The 19,926-nt window shown below is 42.5% G+C and overlaps 2 protein-coding genes across 24 annotated transcripts in view; one reads left to right on the top strand and one right to left on the bottom strand.

Moving 5' to 3' along the window:
* The window catches only part of dnm1a (dynamin 1a), a 39,641-nt gene extending 35,916 nt beyond the window's left edge, over nucleotides 1-3,725 (top strand). For 9 of the 18 annotated variants that reach the window (XM_078087755.1, XM_078087753.1, XM_078087749.1 and 6 more), the window contains one exon: nucleotides 1,235-3,725. In XM_078087755.1, coding sequence (XP_077943881.1) covers nucleotides 1,235-1,265 — 31 coding nt within the window. In that variant the 3' untranslated portion in view covers nucleotides 1,266-3,725. Of the gene's footprint in view, nucleotides 1-341; nucleotides 379-1,234 lie in introns of all 18 variants that reach the window. The other 9 variants (XM_078087751.1, XM_078087750.1, XM_078087743.1 and 6 more) reach the window with 4 other exon arrangements.
* A 314-nt stretch (nucleotides 3,726-4,039) lies between these two features.
* golga2 (golgin A2) lies at nucleotides 4,040-18,851 on the bottom strand. Of its 6 annotated transcripts, XM_040196866.2 has the most exons (28): nucleotides 18,734-18,851; nucleotides 17,396-17,578; nucleotides 15,995-16,063; nucleotides 15,014-15,151; nucleotides 14,724-14,770; nucleotides 14,315-14,378; nucleotides 13,651-13,710; nucleotides 13,196-13,276; nucleotides 12,664-12,702; nucleotides 12,508-12,570; nucleotides 12,220-12,313; nucleotides 12,015-12,121; nucleotides 11,809-11,867; nucleotides 11,503-11,644; nucleotides 11,209-11,298; nucleotides 10,757-10,864; nucleotides 10,556-10,643; nucleotides 10,259-10,401; nucleotides 9,892-10,110; nucleotides 9,510-9,623; nucleotides 9,125-9,349; nucleotides 8,877-8,976; nucleotides 8,661-8,752; nucleotides 8,157-8,397; nucleotides 7,789-7,950; nucleotides 7,545-7,651; nucleotides 7,227-7,413; nucleotides 4,040-7,070 (listed from the first exon to the last, which is right to left on the bottom strand). In XM_040196866.2, the coding sequence occupies exons 1-28, from the start codon at nucleotides 18,779-18,781 to the stop codon at nucleotides 6,826-6,828; spliced, it is 3,315 nt and encodes a 1,104-aa protein (XP_040052800.2). In that variant the 5' UTR covers nucleotides 18,782-18,851; the 3' UTR covers nucleotides 4,040-6,825. The 6 variants fall into 6 exon arrangements, with proteins under 6 accessions (XP_040052800.2, XP_040052805.2, XP_040052806.2 ...); XM_040196871.2 differs by lacking the exon at nucleotides 13,196-13,276; XM_040196872.2 differs by lacking the exon at nucleotides 15,014-15,151.
* Nucleotides 18,852-19,926: the final 1,075 nt, after the last annotated feature.

Raw genomic sequence — 19,926 nt, 5'->3', positions numbered from 1 at the left:
TACGTTCTCCATTAACTGTATCTTGTATCTCGTGCTTGCCTGGGTTTTGTGAGCTAGCTGACCATCACTGTAAGAGAAGCAGGAGACACTAACATCTCAGAGGCAAAGCTCTCACTAGCCAACGCGGCCCCGAAAAACAGGAAAGTGTCTGAAAATCCCTCCATTTGGCGTCAGAATCATCAGCGGTGAAGCGGTTTGTTCTGCTATGACCTAAGTGAGAGCTGAGCACATGTGACATTGCTCATTTCCTGCACTGTAACTCTTTGCACTCCTTTTTTTCTCTCTTTCCCTTTTCCTCACCACACCTCTGTCCCACACATGACTATGGTTTCCTTCTGCAGAATCACTATCACTGACCAATGAGGAGTAACGTGTCTGGTACGTTGGGTACTGTCCGCCATCACCCTCATCGTGACCGCTATCCCTTCTTTTTTTTTTTCCTCTTCCTCTCGGAACGCTAATCCTTTCACTCGCATGCCGGTTTTCTTTTTCTCACGTTTCTTTTCTCTTCTCAGAGCGCTGCATGGGCAAACACACACACCCGGCGCAGAGGGTGTGCGTGTGTTTGCGTCCGTGTCTGAGCTGATTCCTGGAGCTGTTTCAATAATGAATTTATTGAAGGGGGCGTCAGTGTGTCAAAGTGTGATGAAAATGTCTTGCGAAAGAAGACTTTTCTCAGATCGCTGCAGGTTAGACAGGATTCAAACTGTCCGAAACTTGAAGACGGTTGTTGTTTTTGTGTTAGTGTCGTGCGTGATGTATTAATGCCATGGCATCCCACCCACGTCCACAACTTGTAACTGTCTCTGAGTGTCTGACGTTGTTGTTTACAGTCATGGCCTACGTCCATAGTAGCATGTGTGCAGGTAGCACTGCTCACTCCTCAACTAAGCTTTTTTTCTCCAGGGATGAACGGCATTGTTCACATATTCAGGCCTCTGAAAACCACTGCCACTATAGTTGCTCTACACTTATATACATTTCGCCTATACTACAAACAGCATCAAGGCCAACTGAGCCTTGCTTGTGGGCTTTCCTTCCATGTGTTATCTCATAATATGAGTGGCTATCTGTGTGAGTGAAGGTATGTTACACATTGAGGGGGCTGGGGGGGGGGGGGGGGCTGAGATAACACAGTGTAAGTATAAACCTTTACTTACCAGGAGAAACACTAATCCAACCTTTTCCGACCCTGTCCTTTTTGTCTCTGTGTGCGTTTGTGTGTCCATGGCAGTCGGAGACCCCCACCGTCTCCAACCCACTAGACCTCTGAGCTCCTCCCTCCCTCTGTCCCTCTGTCCCACCTCTGGATGGGAGTCCATGGACAACAACGCCACCTTCCTGTTGTTTTCTGCAACACCCGACCGGTCCTGCTCCTACTTTTCCCTTAAAACACACACACACACAGCGCTGTTTCCCACGGAGATGCTGAATACTTGAAACACACTCGCATGACTGGCACACAAACGTGCTGCACCCTCGAAATTTAAACGAATAATGTAGAAAAATATCAAAGTTGATTATCTGTAGAGGTTAAGCGAACATCTGCATGCACACTCCTTTTATACACACACACACATGTATGCATACATATTTACAAGCAAATACAATTAGAATATGTGTTCCTACTAAGGTGCGAGCAAACTACGCATGACACTTTGCCTGAGTTTCACATTATACTCCAGCCTCTTTGATGGGTATTCTGCCTGCTGACTGGCTTGTCCTAACTATCATTTTCTCTCCTGTTTCTTTTATGTTTGTCGTTTTTCCTCACTAAAATCTCATCAACTCACTTTGTGCTGCCGGTCATGTGCGAAAATTGCAGAGTTTAAAAAGAATGACAGCTAATTTTGGAGTGACAGCGAGATCCTCTTTGTGGCAGTGGCAAGTGGGTGGCATCAAACTTGAGAGCCCCACCCCCTACACGGAACCCGCCGGTCCAAACCTAAAATTAGCCTCTGTAATAAGAAGACGGGGAATCACGTGTCTCAAATAAAATTAAATAAAATAAAATATTTACAGCAGCTGACCTGTCGTACAAATAACAGTTGTTTCTGGGAAAAATTGGCTCCTCCCACCCAGCGTGCCGTTGTGACGCCGACTGACTTACTGGCGATTGCCGCTGCCTGCCACAAAGTTGCCACCCACTTGCCACTGCCACAAGGAGGATCTCGGCCCTACTGTAATTTTGGATAAAAAGAGGCCGAACAGCAAATAAATATCAGAATGTCCATAACAAAGTCTTCTGTCCGATGAACATTGGTGACAATATATGTTCTGAGGACAATTTGAGCAGTTGGAAACTAGTTTTTGTAAGGAATTCCCTGCTGGCTGTTAAGTGATGTGGGAGAAATGTTATTTTCCTCACAGCATTTCAGGCTACAAGGTGACGATCTTGCCTTTTAGCTTCCTTTCTTTAAAATGGGGTTTTCACACACCAACAAAGAAACAGACCAGGGGGGCTTGAATGAAATACGGGGGGAAAGGACCACATACAGACTTCTCTTGCTTCTTTTATTTCTTTCTCCCCTTGCAGTAGGACAGATGTGATGACCTGGGTGACCTGTGGTAAAGGCCTCCCTGTCACTAAATTCACCTGTGTTCTAACTTTCTTATGTAATTGAATCAGGGGACAGACAAATATTTTAAAAGACTTTGTCCAAAACCATCATACAAAAACACTGTTAGTCTGTGCTTCCACAGAACCTATGCAACAGGGAAATTTTCCCAATGCTTTTTTCTTTTGGCTTAAAGTGGCGCCTCCCATGCCACTATTCCCACTTTCCTTCTCTCCTTTAAAAAAAAAACCTTATCTAACAAAAGATCTAACAAGACTGCAATATATCAACTATCCTTCTGCAGACGGCTGCATGACACCAGCCACTCCAAAGTCAAATTCTCTCACTGAGAGGAAGGAAATGTGTGGCCTGGGTTGCGCCCAGAGACTGTTAGGCGGGATGATCATTTTGCATTGTGCATCAAATCCTCTGACGTACTCACAGGAAAACGCTATCCAGGTTTATGATCTGCATATTTATTTATTTTTTCCTCTTTTCTTTTCTTTCCTTCTCTCAGTGGTCATGGGGGTGAGTGAGAACACGAAAACAGCCACAGTCTATGCATAACAATCTCAAAACGCTCCTCCTGTTCCACCCTCACATTGCTGTGTGAGAGCCTGTGACCCACCTGCTCCCCCCTATCAGTGTGTTTAAATATGACCCCAAACAAGTGATGTCCTCTTAGGCATTTAGAAACTACTTCTGTGACCCCTTGTACATCTGAAATCTCCACAACGCAAACCTCTGCTAATTATGTAAAAGTAAATTGTTTATTATGGGCATATCTTAATGTGGTACAATGTATATGTGTGGTGCCTCTTATGGGACTTGTACTTCCAATCTAGAGAATTTAGTCTGCTGAATACAGTATAAATTATGAATAAATGCATATGTGTATAAAGAAACATTTGAAGTATAAAGACGTGTAACGCAGTGATGTATGTGGACATTGGCAGGTTGTTTGATACTCTAGCTGGTAGCAGAGTTTCTTTTTCCTTTTTGGTTCCTCCGTGTGTGTAAAAGAGCAGAAAGGGACTGTGTGAATGTGTGAACTTCTGCAGCTAACAGGTCGTGCATCTTGTTCAAAGCGCTGCGGGCGGAATGACGACTTCATCTTGCAGAACTGATGTGCTTTGAACACATTAAAACCTCAGTGTGCTAACTGAAGTCTTCCCTTGGTTTTCTTCCTCTCTTCGTGGTGGTAAACGGTGTAATACAGAAGAGCTACGCTGGATTGTGTAAACCAAATCAGTCTGCAGCCACGCATCTTTAGGGGGTTCAATGTTCTTACCAATAGGTCAAAATGTTCAATGTACGTTTGCCTGGGTCAACATGTGGGAATCGCCACATACGTACGACTACCACACACCACCGTTACCTTGAAATAGAAGACGTTTTTATATCCTTTAGGAAGTCAAACCGCCTGCTGCAACTCTACGGACAAAGTTCAGATCAAAATAATGAAGAAATTGAGACAAGAGTTCCAGTTGCTTAATCAGTTTTAATCAGGAGAAGGCAGGAAAATATTACTCGAGGAAAACAACAAATCAGAAAGCTTCTGTCAGAAGCAGCCGTCGAACTAATCAGTTCTCTGAACGATCCTTCATTTCCATCCAAAAGTGACTTCTATTGTACATTAAAACTGATCAGTCGAGATACTAACCTATTCCAAATAAATAAAAAAAAAAAAAAAAAAAAAGGAAATATTCTAAGTCATTCTCTATTAAATCACAGCCAGTCAGTAACTGCCCACGACAGCCAACACGGCCAGTAACCACGGAGCAGCTTTTCCCGTCACGCACACCAGGCATAATGAATATACAATATGTTACACAGTTACAGTATATACACACCACCTTTACTTACAATAAACGCTTTGCCGTTGCTATTGGTTTCATCACCCATAACATATTCAACAATGAATTAGAGCGTGGGAAAGTAATTTCATCCACATGGTTTCAATAGTTATTTTACAAGCCCCGAAACACTAGAAGGATTTTATTGTATATTCAACTCTCAGTCTAACCGCAAAACAATATGAGGGGGAGAAAAATGAATCGCATTTTGTGGCATTTTTCAAAAAAGAAAAATTAAAAGTAAGAGAATGCCAAGAAGCGAGGAATTTCTTTTTAAATCATGAATGATTAAAGTAAATGTATTCCAAAAAAAACAAAACCCTGTTACCAGTTTAATATCAAGGCGCACAGATGACTTTGCCTGTAAAAGATTTTACACCTGTCAAGAGCATATAGCCTCCACATATTACAGTTTTCCTTTCCACCAAGGTTTAAAATACCACAATTTGCACTAATGCCATTTGCCCCGTTGCATTTAACAATAAATATCTTGTGTGCTATTTAACAATTGAAAAAATGTGTCCTCTACCCCAAAGTAAACAGAGAGAAATCTTAAAATTCAAAGACATCCAAATGAGGTTAAAATACCTCCGTAAGCAGTCACTGGGATTTTTCGTATGACCCGAACGTCCTTGCATATTAAAATAATGGGACGATTTGTAAAAACCAGAAGCCTCCGCCGCGATGTAATCTCAGATGTGAGATAGCGTCGCTCTCGGTTGCCAGTTGAAAAAGGAAAAAATTGTCACATGTCAATCCATCCTACATTTGTGAATATGAGCATCTCTCCATTCATGCGAGACGTTTCAGAACAAGAGGGCGCAACGTTGAGATCAACTCAAGTGTTGTCAATACAGGTGTTACAAAATATCAATACAACAGTTTTGACTAGTCTTGGAAAGAGTTGATCATTTTCTCAAATTCTGATTGGTCCCATTCCTTTTAGATTTAACCTTTTATTTATGTTTACATTTCACCCTTCGAGTGCAGCACAGCACACACGCACACACACCAACCCACTTGCATTAAATCAGATCGCTTCAGTGGGAACCCTCAGCTTAAGACTGTGGCTTCATAGGATTCCAGGACTCCAGGAATCACCCTTCTCCTCCGCAGAAGCCGGCAAAGGGCTCGGTGGTAGAAACGTCCAACCAGCCAAAGGAAGGAGCCCAGTTTCACTGCAATCATACTTATATAATCAGATTGAACTCTACAAAAAGTACCACTGATCTCTCTCTCTCACACTCACGCCAAGTAAACACAGTCCAGTTGTATATGATGTGCATAACTTCCTCTTTGATATGTGGAACTATAAGCAAACGTAACAGAAAAGAACAGGATCATATCAATAGTGTAAGTTTGTTGGGAGAGTTAAAGACCCAATGAGAGTTACAGACGGGCTCAGTTACAGCTGAGCAGCTGAGATGGCGGGGAAATAAAATAAATATATGTGGACATTAGTTAAGAGGGGCAACAAATGCCTCAGGCTGGAGAACATTTGAGGAATAGCGATGACTGATGAGAGCATTTTAACACCAGCAGTCTCTGACCTCTTCCAGTCGCTGCGCCTCAGTATCATTCAAGCGAACGACAAAGACGGAGAAAAGAATCATTTGGAAAGCATCCCGAAGCAAAGCGGCTCCAGCGTCTTTTTAGAATTACCCTCTGAAAATAATGTCTTAATGACTGACTAAAATAAGTTTTCATGGGATCTATGAATTGCATCTATACTCCCGGTCTAACAGGATGTTTAACATCACAACCCTTTCACATATATTAGCATTTCACATTGTAGAAAAATGGAGACTTTTTCAGTGTTTGGAAGAAAAAGACAAAAAAAAAAAGATAGAGAAACAGATATTTTAGTAACAGAACCAATCTACGACACCTGCCTCTGTCTTCCCGAATCCTGTCGCGTAACTAGAGCTTAAAGTCCACGTGGACTCAGCTCCTCTCTCTGGACTAAAACTCACATCGTCCTCTGCGTCTCTTCTTCTCTCCTCTCGCGCCTATTCGCCGTCATTACCGCCCCTCACATCACACAAGCATACGATTAAATATTTGGGTTATGACATTCAAACGCGATGATGTTATTTGGCATTTGGCCTTTATTGCACTTCTGTGTAAAATGGGAGACGAGAGGGGCAATGGTGATTCAAAATGGTGGTGTGGAGAACACTCAGATTGCGCTGAGAAATACTGCTTTCTCTCAGGGAAGAGCATCATAAACGAAGCGCCCCATAACAACAAACAAATAGAGGGGGGAGGGGGGTTGTGATGTAACTGTGTCAAAGACATTCAGATCACTGTGACTAGTGTTGCAGGGTGTCATATCTCTCGATAAGTGTGACATGTCCATTATCTCATATACATACACGCGGACGTGCGCCAGACTCTGTCCCACCTCCTTCTCACACCACAAGGATCTTGACTTCGTCCTGTTCGTCGGGCCGGTAGAAGAAAGGGATGCACGGGTTCTCCCCAAGGAAAGGAGGGGATCTCATTGCCCCCTGGGGGTTCCGGATCTCCTGAAGCAGCTGCATGATCTGCTGGGCCGTGCCGTCCTCTTCTGGCGCCGACCCGCTCGACAGCTTCTGGGACGAGGGGGCTTCAGGACCGGCGGTGGGCTCCGACAGAGGAATGATCTCCATGGCTTCTGTGGCAGAGGAGAGAGAGAAAATTATCAGCTGACTTCAGTTTGGAGTGAAATCCAGTGCGACTCTCCTTTACGCTCACATCCTAATAATTAACTTAACCTGTTGGGTGGTAACCCCCACTGACTTGCACACACAGTAGTAACGGCTGTGCCTACCTGCTCCATCGACAGCATTGAGGGGTGTGTCTCCATGGTGCTCTGAGTGAGCGTGATCCGCCCCAACAGGAAGCAGGTCGGGGTTCACTGCACCCGCGCCGGCCACAGCTCCGATGTAGCGGCTGTACCAGTCGTTCCTCTCCGCCACCAGCCTCATCACCAGATCCTGTAGCTCTGCCAGCTTTGCCTGAAGGACAGCGAGAAAAACAATGACGGAGAGCTGAGCCCAAAAAAGTGTATCGTGACAAACATCGTATGGAAATGCAGTGGACTGAATCGATGGTCATCTTCAAAAGAAAAGCGGTTGCTATCCAGTACTTTCATCTCCTCCTTGTCCTGGGCCAGCATGCTGATGTACTGCTCCTTCTCCTGGTGTTTCTGCTTCATGATGGCCCGCTGATTTTGGTACAGAGCTATGTACTCCCCTAAAAGACAGACGAAGAAACATAGAAATTAACACCCTGGAGGAAGACTTTTCAAAGCATTGTATTAAATCACTAAATTCTCTAGCTAAAAATCACCGGTAAATAGACGAATACAACAACAAATGTCGGTGTCTCACCTATAGTGTCAGTCTCTCCAGACAGCTGGATGCAGCGGTGCTCCAGCTCCTCCACCCTCTCCTTCAGGTCGGCTTTCTCCCTCATGAGGGAGGAGAAGCGCTGCTGCAGCTTCTCCATGGCAGCTTGCAGGGCCTGATGAACTTCCACCGGTACTCCTCCTTCTAGGAAGAAGATATTATAGGGCTGATTAAGATAATGCACTCCAGATACTTAAAAAAAGAATAGAATAATAAATAATAAAAAGAATATTCGTAAAGAACTACGGATTTCAAATGAGGCCTAACTAAAACTAAGAATTTAGTAACACATTAATTGACATTAACCCCATTCTAGACACTTATTCCCAGCTTTGGTTGGTCTTCCTCACCCGAATGCTCGTGACTGTGTTCACAGTGGCCGTGCTCGCCCTCGGCGTGACCGTGGTCGTGATGATGGTCGTCATGATGGTCGTAAACAGGTGTGTAGCTGTGCGGTTGCTGCTCAAGGCTAAGGGCCAGCGCGGCCTGGTGCCTGGCTGTCATGTGGAGCCGGTGTTCCTCCTCCAGTTGCCTTCTGGCCTCGTCCCTCTCTGCCTCCAGCTGAGCCAAAGCTTCTCGGATGAACTCCTCCTGTCGGGAGAGAAGGGGTAGTGTTGAGGACGGTCCAAAGTTTGGCTTTGAACGGAGTTTAAAATTAAAGAGTTAAAACATTTCAATCAATTTGTTGTTTTTTCAGAACTAAAATACATTATTCAAACTGGCACTGCACCAGATGGATCATGTGAGGTTCGACTTCAAACATAATTGAGGCTTTCAGAATGTGTAATAAAATAAAGGAAATCAGGAAAATCCACAAGTAGTTTTCTGTGAAGAACATTCATCCCCATCCTCACCATCTCCTTATGGCTCTCAAAGTCTTCTGGGATGATTATGGCCGAGGATTTCTCTGGGCTCTCTTGCAGAGATTGGCTCTCCACTCCGTCGCCTGGGTAACGTAGGGACAGAGTGACAGGCTTGAGAAGGTGAGCCGAATTTAATCTAACAAACCCCCGACAATGGCAGTAGAAGGCTTGAAAAGTACCGTTGTACCACCAAGACACAGATCTCACCTTGGTCTCTGGATGATGTGACAAGAGTTGAGCTGTAGAGCAGCTCCTTCACCTCAGCTTTCAGATGCTCATTGTCTTTGACTAACATTTCCAGATGCTCCTGTAGGGGGCGACGGAGAGCCATGTAAAACAGACAGGCTGCAAACGCAGTAGTGTCGATGTACTGCGGTGTACCTTATTAAAGCATACTCAATCATAGATTTAAAAAGGTTTTTGATTCATCGCCAATGGTCTCGTGAAACACAAACCTGCGCTTGCTTGAGCTGATTGTGACTGATCTCCAGTTGCACACGGCCCTGGCTTTCATCGTGCTGGAGCCGGTCCATGAGCTGGATCTGCTGCAGGTACTGGTGGTGCATCTGCTCCCTCTCTGAGGCCAGGGTCTGGTAGCCCGCCGAATATTGCTGCAGGTGGGCCACGACCTGGTCCCTCTGCTCAATCAAACTCTGGACGTCCGTACCTTTCAGTTCCAGCTGGAGCAAATGGGACAAAGAGGAGAATGAATACCAGGAGGAAGCAGAAAAAGACAAATAATGAAATCATTTGATCTGCTTCTATAGTGTTTTACGGCAAACAGCAAATGTCAACCGGTAGAATTGTGTTGGTCGTTGAGTGTCCACGGTTTAGCCACACCTGCTCCTTGACGTCATGCAGCTCCTCTTGCAGTTCACCCATTCTGCGAGCCAGCTCTTTTTTCACATGTTGCTCTGACTGGATGGCAGTGGTCAGCTCCATGTTCTCATTAGTCTGTACAAATGAAGGGGTAATAAGAGGTTTTGGACTTGGAGACAGAGGTCCCCCTCTGAGTAAACACCTGCTGTACTTTCTGAAAATGTGAAACCTTTCTCAAGTTATTGTTACTGAGAAATAAATCAAACCTGGGAACAATAACAAAATAATAAAAAGCATGACATGACTAATGAATTGGAACACAAAATATATTTTTAGAGTCTAAATAAATGGAATACATAAATAACAGCCTTTTAACAATGTTTCATTGGATTTTCAGCCTCACCAGTTTGACAAAACCATTCTGGAGCTCCGCCAGCTGGTCCTTCAGTGTTCGGTTCTGGGAGAGAGCACGGCTTATAGTGGCCTTGTCCGACTGAACATCCTCCAGCATGCGCCGGCGGTCGTCTCCCTCCTCAACTTGTCTCTCTACCTGCCGCTCCATCTCCCCCAGACGCGCCTCCTGCTCCACACACAGGCGGCTCAGCTGCTCGTTATCTCGTAGCTGAGAGAAACACCAGAAGCAGGTTATAGAAACTTTCCACAGAAAAAAAAGAAAAAGAAAACCAGTGAACCTTTTAAAAGGTTAGGGGATAACGGTAAGACTCTGCATCATATAGGACTTCTCAAGCATGTGTGAATGCAATTCCTACCTGTGCCTGGTACTGTGCGATAAGAGCGTCTTTCTCCTGATGTAGAGAGTTGAGGGCTTCTTGCAAAGCCACCTCACTCTCTGATGGCCCCGATGATTGAGGCGCTGTATTATCCAGGGCCTCTCTCTCCTGGGACAACAACACTGGAGGAGGAGGAGGAAGAGATGGCAATTATCAGGTTTACTAATTTTGCAAGAGAGCTTTTGAGAGCTCAATCCCAGAAGAACCTTATCAGGCATTCCCAAGCTACCAAAAAGCCAGCAAAAGAAAGAAGCACTGCATGTGTGAGCCTCTTACCTGCAGCATTCTTTAGCTCTGTGATGCTAGCTTCCAGCTCCTGGACACGACTAATGTTTCTGTCCCTTTCCTCTGCCACCAAAGACACCTGCACAGATATCAGTTAAGTGTAAAAAACAAAACAAAAAACACATAGAACATCCAGATTTCTTCACTGTCAATGCTAAAATAAGTCCATGCTGATGTTTCTGTATAGTTGACCTGCGTCAGCAGCTGTTCCGTTTTATCCTTCCATACACGACCCTCCTCCTGGATCTGCTCTGCATAGCAATCCCTCTCTTTCTGCAGCTGGGCAATTGACTCTATCAGCTACGACATTAAAAACATAAAGCCGGGCATGGTGTTATTGTGACAATAATAAAAAGGTAGATGACATATCACGGGTAATTTGATGTCATTGCGAACAGGACAGTTACAATTAATGTGGCTAAAGGTAGAGGTAAAGCACTGATGGTGGTTAGCTTTGTTCAGTCGATTTCATTTTATACGTTGTATAAATGGATAAGGATAAATATATCTGCTTAAGAGGCACACAATTCAAAAAAGTATATAAAACACACAACTCAAAGCATTTTAAGTGAATATCCACATGGACTGGCAGCAGCATGACACACATGCAGATGACTTTAAAAGAAAGGTCTTTGTACACAGACCTGGTGATTATATTCCTCCACTTGCTGCTTCTCTCCCAGCAGTAATTGCACCTGCTGGTTGGCATTGGAGGGATCTGACTGACTGGAGAACTGGGAAAATATAAGTTAAATGAAGGTAAATACATATACTGAATACTGCATTAATGGCAAACACGGATTCATAGCTTGAGGTTTAAACTGATCTTGACATTATTCTTTTACTGTGGTGCTGAACCAAAAACCGTCAAGTATTTTTAAGAGGGAGATCAGTATATGTGTTGTACTGTAGAATGTTGTGCCTGTATCTTAATGCACCTGTTGCAACATGAGGTCCGCTATCTCAAGTCTCTTGCGAAGATCTTCCACCTCCAGCCTCATTGCGCCATTCTCCTGCGTGCTCAGCTTTATCTTCTCTGACAGCTCCGAGTTCTGCTGCTTCGACTCCTCACTCAAATTACTGAGAACACACAGATATGCGATGACGGTTCATGTTACCTTCCAGGTTGTCACAGGACGTTGGAGAATTGTGTGTGCCAGCTATTGGGCTGCAAATAATTTGATGGACTCTAAATAACATTCATCTTCTGATGTCATTGTGTATTTTAGGGCAAAGTGACTTACTTTAGTCTGAACACCTCAAGCCTCAGGCTGTCCCTCTCCTTTTCAAACTCTTTGTTGTGCTGGAGACAAAAAGGAAAATGTATTGTACACACACATGCCACAGGAATGTTTGATGTAGAATGAGAGGTATATGCTTTTATACGTGGATGTTTGTTTACTCTATCTGGATGAAACCTTTTAGGGGTAATAACTGCAATTTGCGTTACCTTTTCAAACTGTTTCTGCTGTGTTGAGACAGAAGAAAGCGTTCTCTCCAGCTCGGAAACTCTCTGCTTTGTTACCTGCAGACGGTTGTTCAACTCTTCTGCTTCAGCTACACACAAAGAAAGAGAGACACAGAACTGTTAATTATGGTCTAGCCAAGATTACGATGTTTTGTTTAAGTGCATGTACAGCCGATAACACACACACCTGCTTTCTGCCGTGCGGCCTGCTGTGTGTATTGTAGTGCCGTTTGTAACTCTGATTTTTCAGATACCAGGATACCAATGGTCTGGATGTGGACCTTGGGAGAGGACATACAAACAACAACATGACACTAGATACTGTCATGATTTTAGTCCCCTCATTAAATAATGTCAACTAAATATAAATGTAGACAGTAATAATGTTCAGTCATTCAGCATTTCTCAACAGAACACATATTATTCTTGCCAAATATGTTCTCAGATCAGATACAATACAAAAGGCACAAGTTACCTGAAGTTGCTCTCGCATGGCTCCCTGCTCTTTTGAAAATCTCTGTTCAAAGTCTTTTCGCTCCTGAAGGAAGAAAAATATCAAAGAATGAATCCCAAGAAAAGGAAGTAAAAAATTTAGTAGACTGGATGAAAAAATATAAATAAAAAGGTTTACCTTTTGTAGCTGATCGGAAAGCACCTGAGATTGCTGTGCCTGCCAAAGGATACACGTTAAGTTTTGGAAAGATTAACATTCCTTTTATGACCTCTGCAGCAACTCTAACGCTAGAAAACAAATATAATCCTGCAACAAAACCCCTGAAAGCCAGACCGGACTGAGACAGCATAAGGTACTGAAATGAGAAACCTGTTCTGTTATCTATGTTATGCTAACCTTTTAACTATATTTGAAGCTCAGAGCTCATTACTGTTAGTCAAGAAGGCATTTGCCATCAGGTTATGAAAACTCTGAATGAAGTGTGCCCATATTGTTCCTTATCCGGTGGAAAACCATTTTAGTCAACTGAAGCAAAAAATAAATAAAAAGATACAGGATACATGCAGAAATTCTTCCTGTGTGTGGATATTCAAGATGCCATGCAGAATGCATATGGAACATGCACTAATGTAGTAATTGTGAAATGGCTAGAATGAGGTCACTCCAATCACACAGAAGACCCTACACACACACACAAACAGCTTCTTACCAGCTGGTCTAGCTTGGTATTTAACTGAGAGTTTGTTAGCTTGCTGGACTCCAGGGCAGCTGCCAGCTCCTGGCTCCGACCCTATCACGTGCACACATGCATCCGGGAAAGGAGGAAAGTAAAAAAACGGGAAGAGAGGGATAAGGTGCAGTGGCAATAGTCAAACAAAGATTTGCAATGTGAATTATTAACATGGAGGAAAACAATAGCACTTACAAGTGGAGTAAAAATGTGTTTTCAACAATGAGAAATGAAGTCAAATACACAATAAAATACACAGTGATTGTAAATATATTATTAATAGTGTGTTTCTATACTTCTTCTACAGTCCTAACAAATAAATCATACACCTCCATTGGTCGCATCATATCAGGATACATTGGATCTCACCCGGTAAACTGAATAGTATTGAATTTTAACCTGATCATGACTTGACTGACTCGGGGGTTTCTTACCTCCAGCTCTCTCTCACTAACAGAAGGTGGACTGTCCCCATTGACATACGCAGGAGATGACTACAATGACACAGACAAGTACATTAATGCAAATCAATGGTGCCCCAAATGACAACATCGCAATTGGAAAACAAACGCTTGTGTAGACATTTATAAGAAGAATTATGAAGGTGTTTCAATATAATGAACTTAAAGGCAAAATGTACTAGATGCATTGCAGATGGGCGATCAGTTTAGTCATCAATTATAACACCTGCATTTCCAAGTTGGGCAACACAACTTAAACATATTTACTGCTCAAATGTAAAATAAAATTGGGTGCTTATTATAATCATAAAATACCCACTCCTGACCCACTCCTTAGTCCTCTTAGCAGATAGAAGGTAAACCAAGGCTTGATTATATGACAAAGAGCACACTGTGATTTGCTGCTGACCGTGTTAGACTGAAACTAAGTTCAGAGGAAATACATAAAGCATGTGCGGTGTGCTTGAGGCGTTAGGGAACAACTGGTAAATCTGAAAATGCCTCCAGAACATTCTTGCTAAGAATAGATGGAACGCATCCCAAAAGAAAAGAATCTGTGATGAAACAACGTGTATATGTGTGTGTGTGTGCGTCTGTAAGTGAGTTAGTGAGGACATTAGCGGTCCTAACACCGTACCTCAGAGACGAGGCCGTTTAGCTGCTGCGAGAGCTGCCGCAGGCTCTCTGTGGAAGACAGTGGTCTGCAAGATAACAGACATAACTAATCAATCACACACATTAACCAGGTAGTTTACTATGCTGCATTAGTAATCAAATATATTTCCAAAGCAATGTTTATTATTATACCTAATTCACTACAAATGTTATAATAGAAGGCTTGTATGTGTATTACAAATGGTCAATATGCTGATGATAAATTAACGTTATTGAATACGTTTCCAAAGCATTTTCTGTTATTCTCCAGTACTTATACCCAGTCGCTTACTGTTGTTAATTACCATGTAACATCTGTTTTGTATACGGTGTGTGTTTCCACAGAAAGATACAAGGGTTTATCATAAGCAGTGAGGAATCGAGAAACCTACCTATTTTCTTCTTTTAAACGCCCATTTCCGTTGGTATCGGGATAGTCCTGCAGAAAGAGGGGAAAAGAGTTACAAGTCGACAGAGTCAAGGAAGGACAACAGAAAAAAAAATGTGAGAAGAAAAAAGCACATCCCAAACAAAGAAGGCATCTGTCGTTTTTGTCACCCATATCAGCCAAAATACAGCTACCGCCAATCAACATAATGGCTCTAAAAGGTCTAGGCATCTAATCTTACATATGAAGGACAAACCAGAAAAGCGAGAGAGAGAATGACAGAGACACACACACCTGGAGGTCAGCGTTGTGACCAACAGACTCAGGGTTAGTAGCAGCGTTAATGCTAGCGAGGTTAGACACTGGTGAGCCAGGACCCAGCTCGCCCTTTGACTCCTCCATCGACCCAATGGCCTCCATGTCAGCAAAGGCCTGAGGTGACACATACACAAAAAATTCACACGCTGGTTTAATGGCAAAAACAAGCGTAGTTATGATGAAAAAGTAATGACGTCACAAACATTTATGTTTTTTCGGTGCATGGAAATAACTTGATGACAGTTCTAAATCTTGCGATGTCATAGTTTAGTTAGTCGACCCAATTAAGTAATTTGTATTTCCAGATGAATTCATGCTTAATAAGAAAATAGAGGTCCTCTGAGGGGATCTATATCTGTGGCCAATAGCTGCAGAACTTCAACTTTGTTACTTATAGTGACAGCTGTTACGCAAATGCCCAATGTTTTTCACCACAGTGGCATCTGGAACATGGCATGAAAGCACTGAAATGCTCGAACTTTGCTGTACAAATGACTATATTGAATCAAAAGACTGATAAATGAAATTACTTGTCTTTTTTTACACTCTGCGCTTAAAGGTAATGCAAGCCAGACATCTGTAATCAACTAACTCTGGCATAAAACAATCACAAAACAAAACCCAAACCTGGGAAAGAGAAGATTAAGATACATTGCTTGTTCTGCACAATGCAGTTAAAGCAGCCATGGCACTAGTGAGACTACAGAACTCCAGACAGTTACAAAAACACTCAAACAAACTCTTAACAGATAATGCCCTCCCTTGCACAGAAATGTCAGAAAGACAGATGCAAGAATTTGTATCACATGCTAGATGATAGAAAAAGGAGAAGAATGTGTGTGCACTTGAGGTAAGAATGGGGAGGTGAGGTACAAATTGGAATGTGACATGCAAAGCAGCTGTTAACAGCAGAAGGAAAAAAAAGCAGGTAGAAGCGGAAAAGAGAGAGAGGCTCACCTGACTGTTGCCATAAGGAGCAAGGACTACTCCATTGCTTTGACTAAGTGCTTTCAGAATACAGTCAAACTTCAGGAAAGAAGAAACAAGGGCGGAAAACGTGAAGGGGACAGAACTATTTAGAGAAGTAACATATAGGCACAGAGAAGCAGCTGCTACAAGAAAACTTGGTAGGAGGGAGTTAAGAAGTGATTACTAGCGTGCATGATGAGGATAAGTGAGGAAAGTATGCCCGGCGCAAGAGGTCAGCAAATATCGTGTATCATGTAATGGTGTGTTCTTCCTAAAGGCCAAAGAACTATGTTTAAGTAAGAAGATAAAAAACAGGAATCCTACTAACATCAATTATCATCTTCATCAATGGCATGCCAATTATTGTAATATAACCCCCGTGCTCGGACCCCTGATTCGGAACTCCATTTGGTTATCGCCAGCATCCATTCTTAAACAACCAAATTTAAACATGTTTGTCTATGAAAAAGAAATGCATCAGAACAAGACTCCAAGCAGGCTTAGTGAATTACTCACTGACGTCGTCCATGGGAACTGACCTGAATGACACTCAAAGTGTGAAAGCTCTGTGCTGGAGTCACGTGTCTAACGGTGTTTCCTCATCTGAACCTTCTTGTGCTTAAGCTTTAAACGCTTTAAAGCGGACCACAACGTGAAAACCTCTCGGAAGTAGAGGGTGCTTTATTTTGAAATGTAGTGAAGCATTGACAAGCAGCAAATAATCAAATTAAACAAGAAACCCATGACCCATGTGTTATTTCTAATTTGAATCTTCTAATCTAATTTTCTAATCTTAATACTAATATTGAAATGTTAAAAAAAGTTCAGTGCTTCCCCGATTATGGTCATCGATTTTTACTAATCACACTTGATAAGGACGAGTCAATCCACGTACATCTGTCCGCATTCTGCTCCTTAACAAGAGCAGCAAGGAGCTTTCAATAGAAAGAGACGAGACCGCTAGTCAGAATGGCAACATCATAACAAATGTGTCTCAGCGAAGACAAAGATCAGGTGAATGTAAAGACCTTGGTATTAAATTTGGATACGTTTTATGGTTATGGGCTAAAACTAACTCTGACTCCTGTCATTGTGGTTACTGTGTTGTTTCCCATAGTTACCATAAAATAGAACTTTTTTTTCCCTCAAAATGTTGCAATGAATTTGCATTACATTTACATGAAAAACTGCCCATTATAAAAATCGTATCGGTGAGTTCAAATGATTTCTAATGCTATAACAGTGTTTAAAATACAAAAAACTATTCTAGAAATCTATTTTACAGAATACCGTAAAATGTTAAGCAAAAGGGGAAGTTATATAAATAAAACAAAAAAACAGAATGAAAAGCAGGTAGATATTTGGAGAGAGTGCATGGGACCGACTTACATTGTCTGGAGAGTTTCTGTCTGTTGAAGGTGCATCGTGTTGGTTTAGTCCCTTCACTTTCCTCTTCTTCTTGGCCCCTCCACCACCTCCACCTCCACCACCTCCACCACCTCCGCCTCCTCCTCCTCCGCCCTTTTCTACTCCCACACTAACAGGGGAGCTCTTCTGCTGAAACTCCTTCAGCTGAGGAGCACATAAGAAAAGGAAACAATAGATATGTGAGAAGTGCAGCGGGAAGGAAAATCCACTCTGCTGTCTTTTTAACAAAATTACACTTTATTACCTCCCCCAACAAATCTTGCAGTAGAACGTTCCCCTGACTTCCAAGCTCACATTGATCATAACAAGCAATCTCTAACCACTGGAGGGGCTCGTCAAGCTAACTGGACCGAGATGAAGCGGAGATGGACTGATCCCACATCTGCTCCCAGCTAGTCAAAGATCCGGTTTCAATTGTTTAGTGAAATGCACAGTCGAGTTATGGACTGTGTCACTTTGACTTACCCGTTCAACGACTTGCTAAACCAAACAACATACAGCTGTTGACTTGCAGCAAACCGTGTGGTTGAAGTGCCAAGAGTTATCACCAACACAGCTCATCCGCGATCATTGTCGGGCATCAAAAAATACTTAGGAGTCACTTCCTGCAGCCAACATTTCACAGCTGATAACGCCATCCTTTGGAGTGGCCCAACACACCTAACGTTAGCTAACGTTAGCTGTAGCACACAGCCGGACGGGGAAGAGGGGTGTCAGCTGTCAAAACAGCCCCCGTCATTCTATCATTCCAACTGTGCTTCAATGCTAGCTCAGCGTTTGTTTTAAAATCGCTTTTTGTTGACAATTCCATTAAATAAGTATACGGAGCAGCTGTGTATCATTATTTAAACTCATTCATAACAAACTACTCATTACTTAGCCAGCTTGCTAACGTTAACTTGCCTTAGTTAGCTAACGTTAGAGCGTTAGCTGATAACGCGAAGCACATTTAACGTTAGCGGACATTAAACCCTTGGGTAAAGGGAGTAAGTTAGACGGCGTAGGAGTGTTTAAACACCTATACAATAAAAAAAAAATAATGATCTGGGAAAGTTAATGCTATCAACCGCGGCCCGAAAGAGCACCGATCTCTCCTGCGCATTGTAGCCTCCAAAGGAGCGAGAGAGGCGGGACAAGCGAGCGCGCAGAGGTCGGGCGACGTGGAACGACAACACCCCTGCTCCGTTAAGACATGACTAACAAAACCGAAGAAAACAGCAGCGGGGCAAAGCGACAGAGGAGAGACGGGGGAAGGTCCTTCTGGTATTATTTAAGCGGGTCAGGCGTGACATACTTTACCTTTTTCTTAGCTGCAGCGAGTTTAATTTGCCTGCTCTGGTCGGCCATACTGCTGCTCTGGTCAAAGACAGACGGGACCACGTCATCAGTCTGGTGCCCGTTGGTGTCTCTGCCGGTAGGAGTCGCGTGGGGATCTCATGTGTTATACGTACACGGTCCATGGTGGTATGGCCACATTATTTTATTGATTGTTAAATACCTCAAGCAATGTTTACAATTAAATATAAGGGAATCAGGTTGTCTTTACCTATACTACTTGTCTTGCTTTGTGTAATCCGTGACACTAGTTTGTGTTTGAGACTTTGTCTGTCATTGAATAAAATTTGCAACCACGGGGGTTTTGTTTACTTTTTCAACTTCCATAAGAAACATACCCACCATCATTTCATTTCTCAGAAAAATGTAATGCTATGTAATTTTCTTTTAATTTTGCCAATGTTAATAATAATTATTTGTGCAGTGCTGAGCATTATGCCTATCTCAATAGAGACTATGACAGGGCAAATACAGGTGAACAAACGAACTCTTCGGTGATTTAAACATCTCTTATTACACTTAATTACATGCGACTTAACTAACATGTCACTGGAGAATAAATACTGCAGAGCACCTGCTGACACTAGGAAGATCCGGCAAACTAAAAGACAAGTGGACATTGTTTAAGACTCATATTTAGGACCAGTTTAGTTTAAGGTCCTACCGGGGATGAACATTTGTGACAAGTGAAATCATTATGGCCGTCAGAAATGTTTTAACAAAATCATGGATTGTGATGTATCTTCATATAACAGACAAACAAACTAAGTACTTTGTTTATCACTGAGATTCATATTATCCTAATATTCCATTTATTTGTTTTGACTTTTCTTTTTTTTTTATAGATCTAACCTGACATGACGTCAAGGAGTCCTTATATTATGTCAAGACTCAAAGATTTTATATTATGTCTCAAGACTTGACCCATCTAGAGCAGTGGATCGCAGGCAACTCTGAAATTCTATTTCTTAGTATTGTTTTACAATTATTTGCTGCATGCATCCCTCTTTCTTGTTTAAAAGAAAAGGAAACTATGTTGCAGTAAAACTCTAAAATGAAATTGTTTCTTCATGTTTTCTTGTCATTTCAATGGTTTTCCTGAAACAAAAAACCGACTATTTCATGAATGTTGAATGTGAATCTTGAATATACAAAAA

The sequence above is a fragment of the Gasterosteus aculeatus genome, chromosome 14 (assembly GCF_964276395.1).
Source record: "Gasterosteus aculeatus chromosome 14, fGasAcu3.hap1.1, whole genome shotgun sequence".
NCBI lineage: Eukaryota > Metazoa > Chordata > Actinopteri > Perciformes > Gasterosteidae > Gasterosteus > Gasterosteus aculeatus.
Note: the sequence above shows the minus strand (reverse complement) of the source record. Positions and strands in the feature narration are given on the sequence as shown.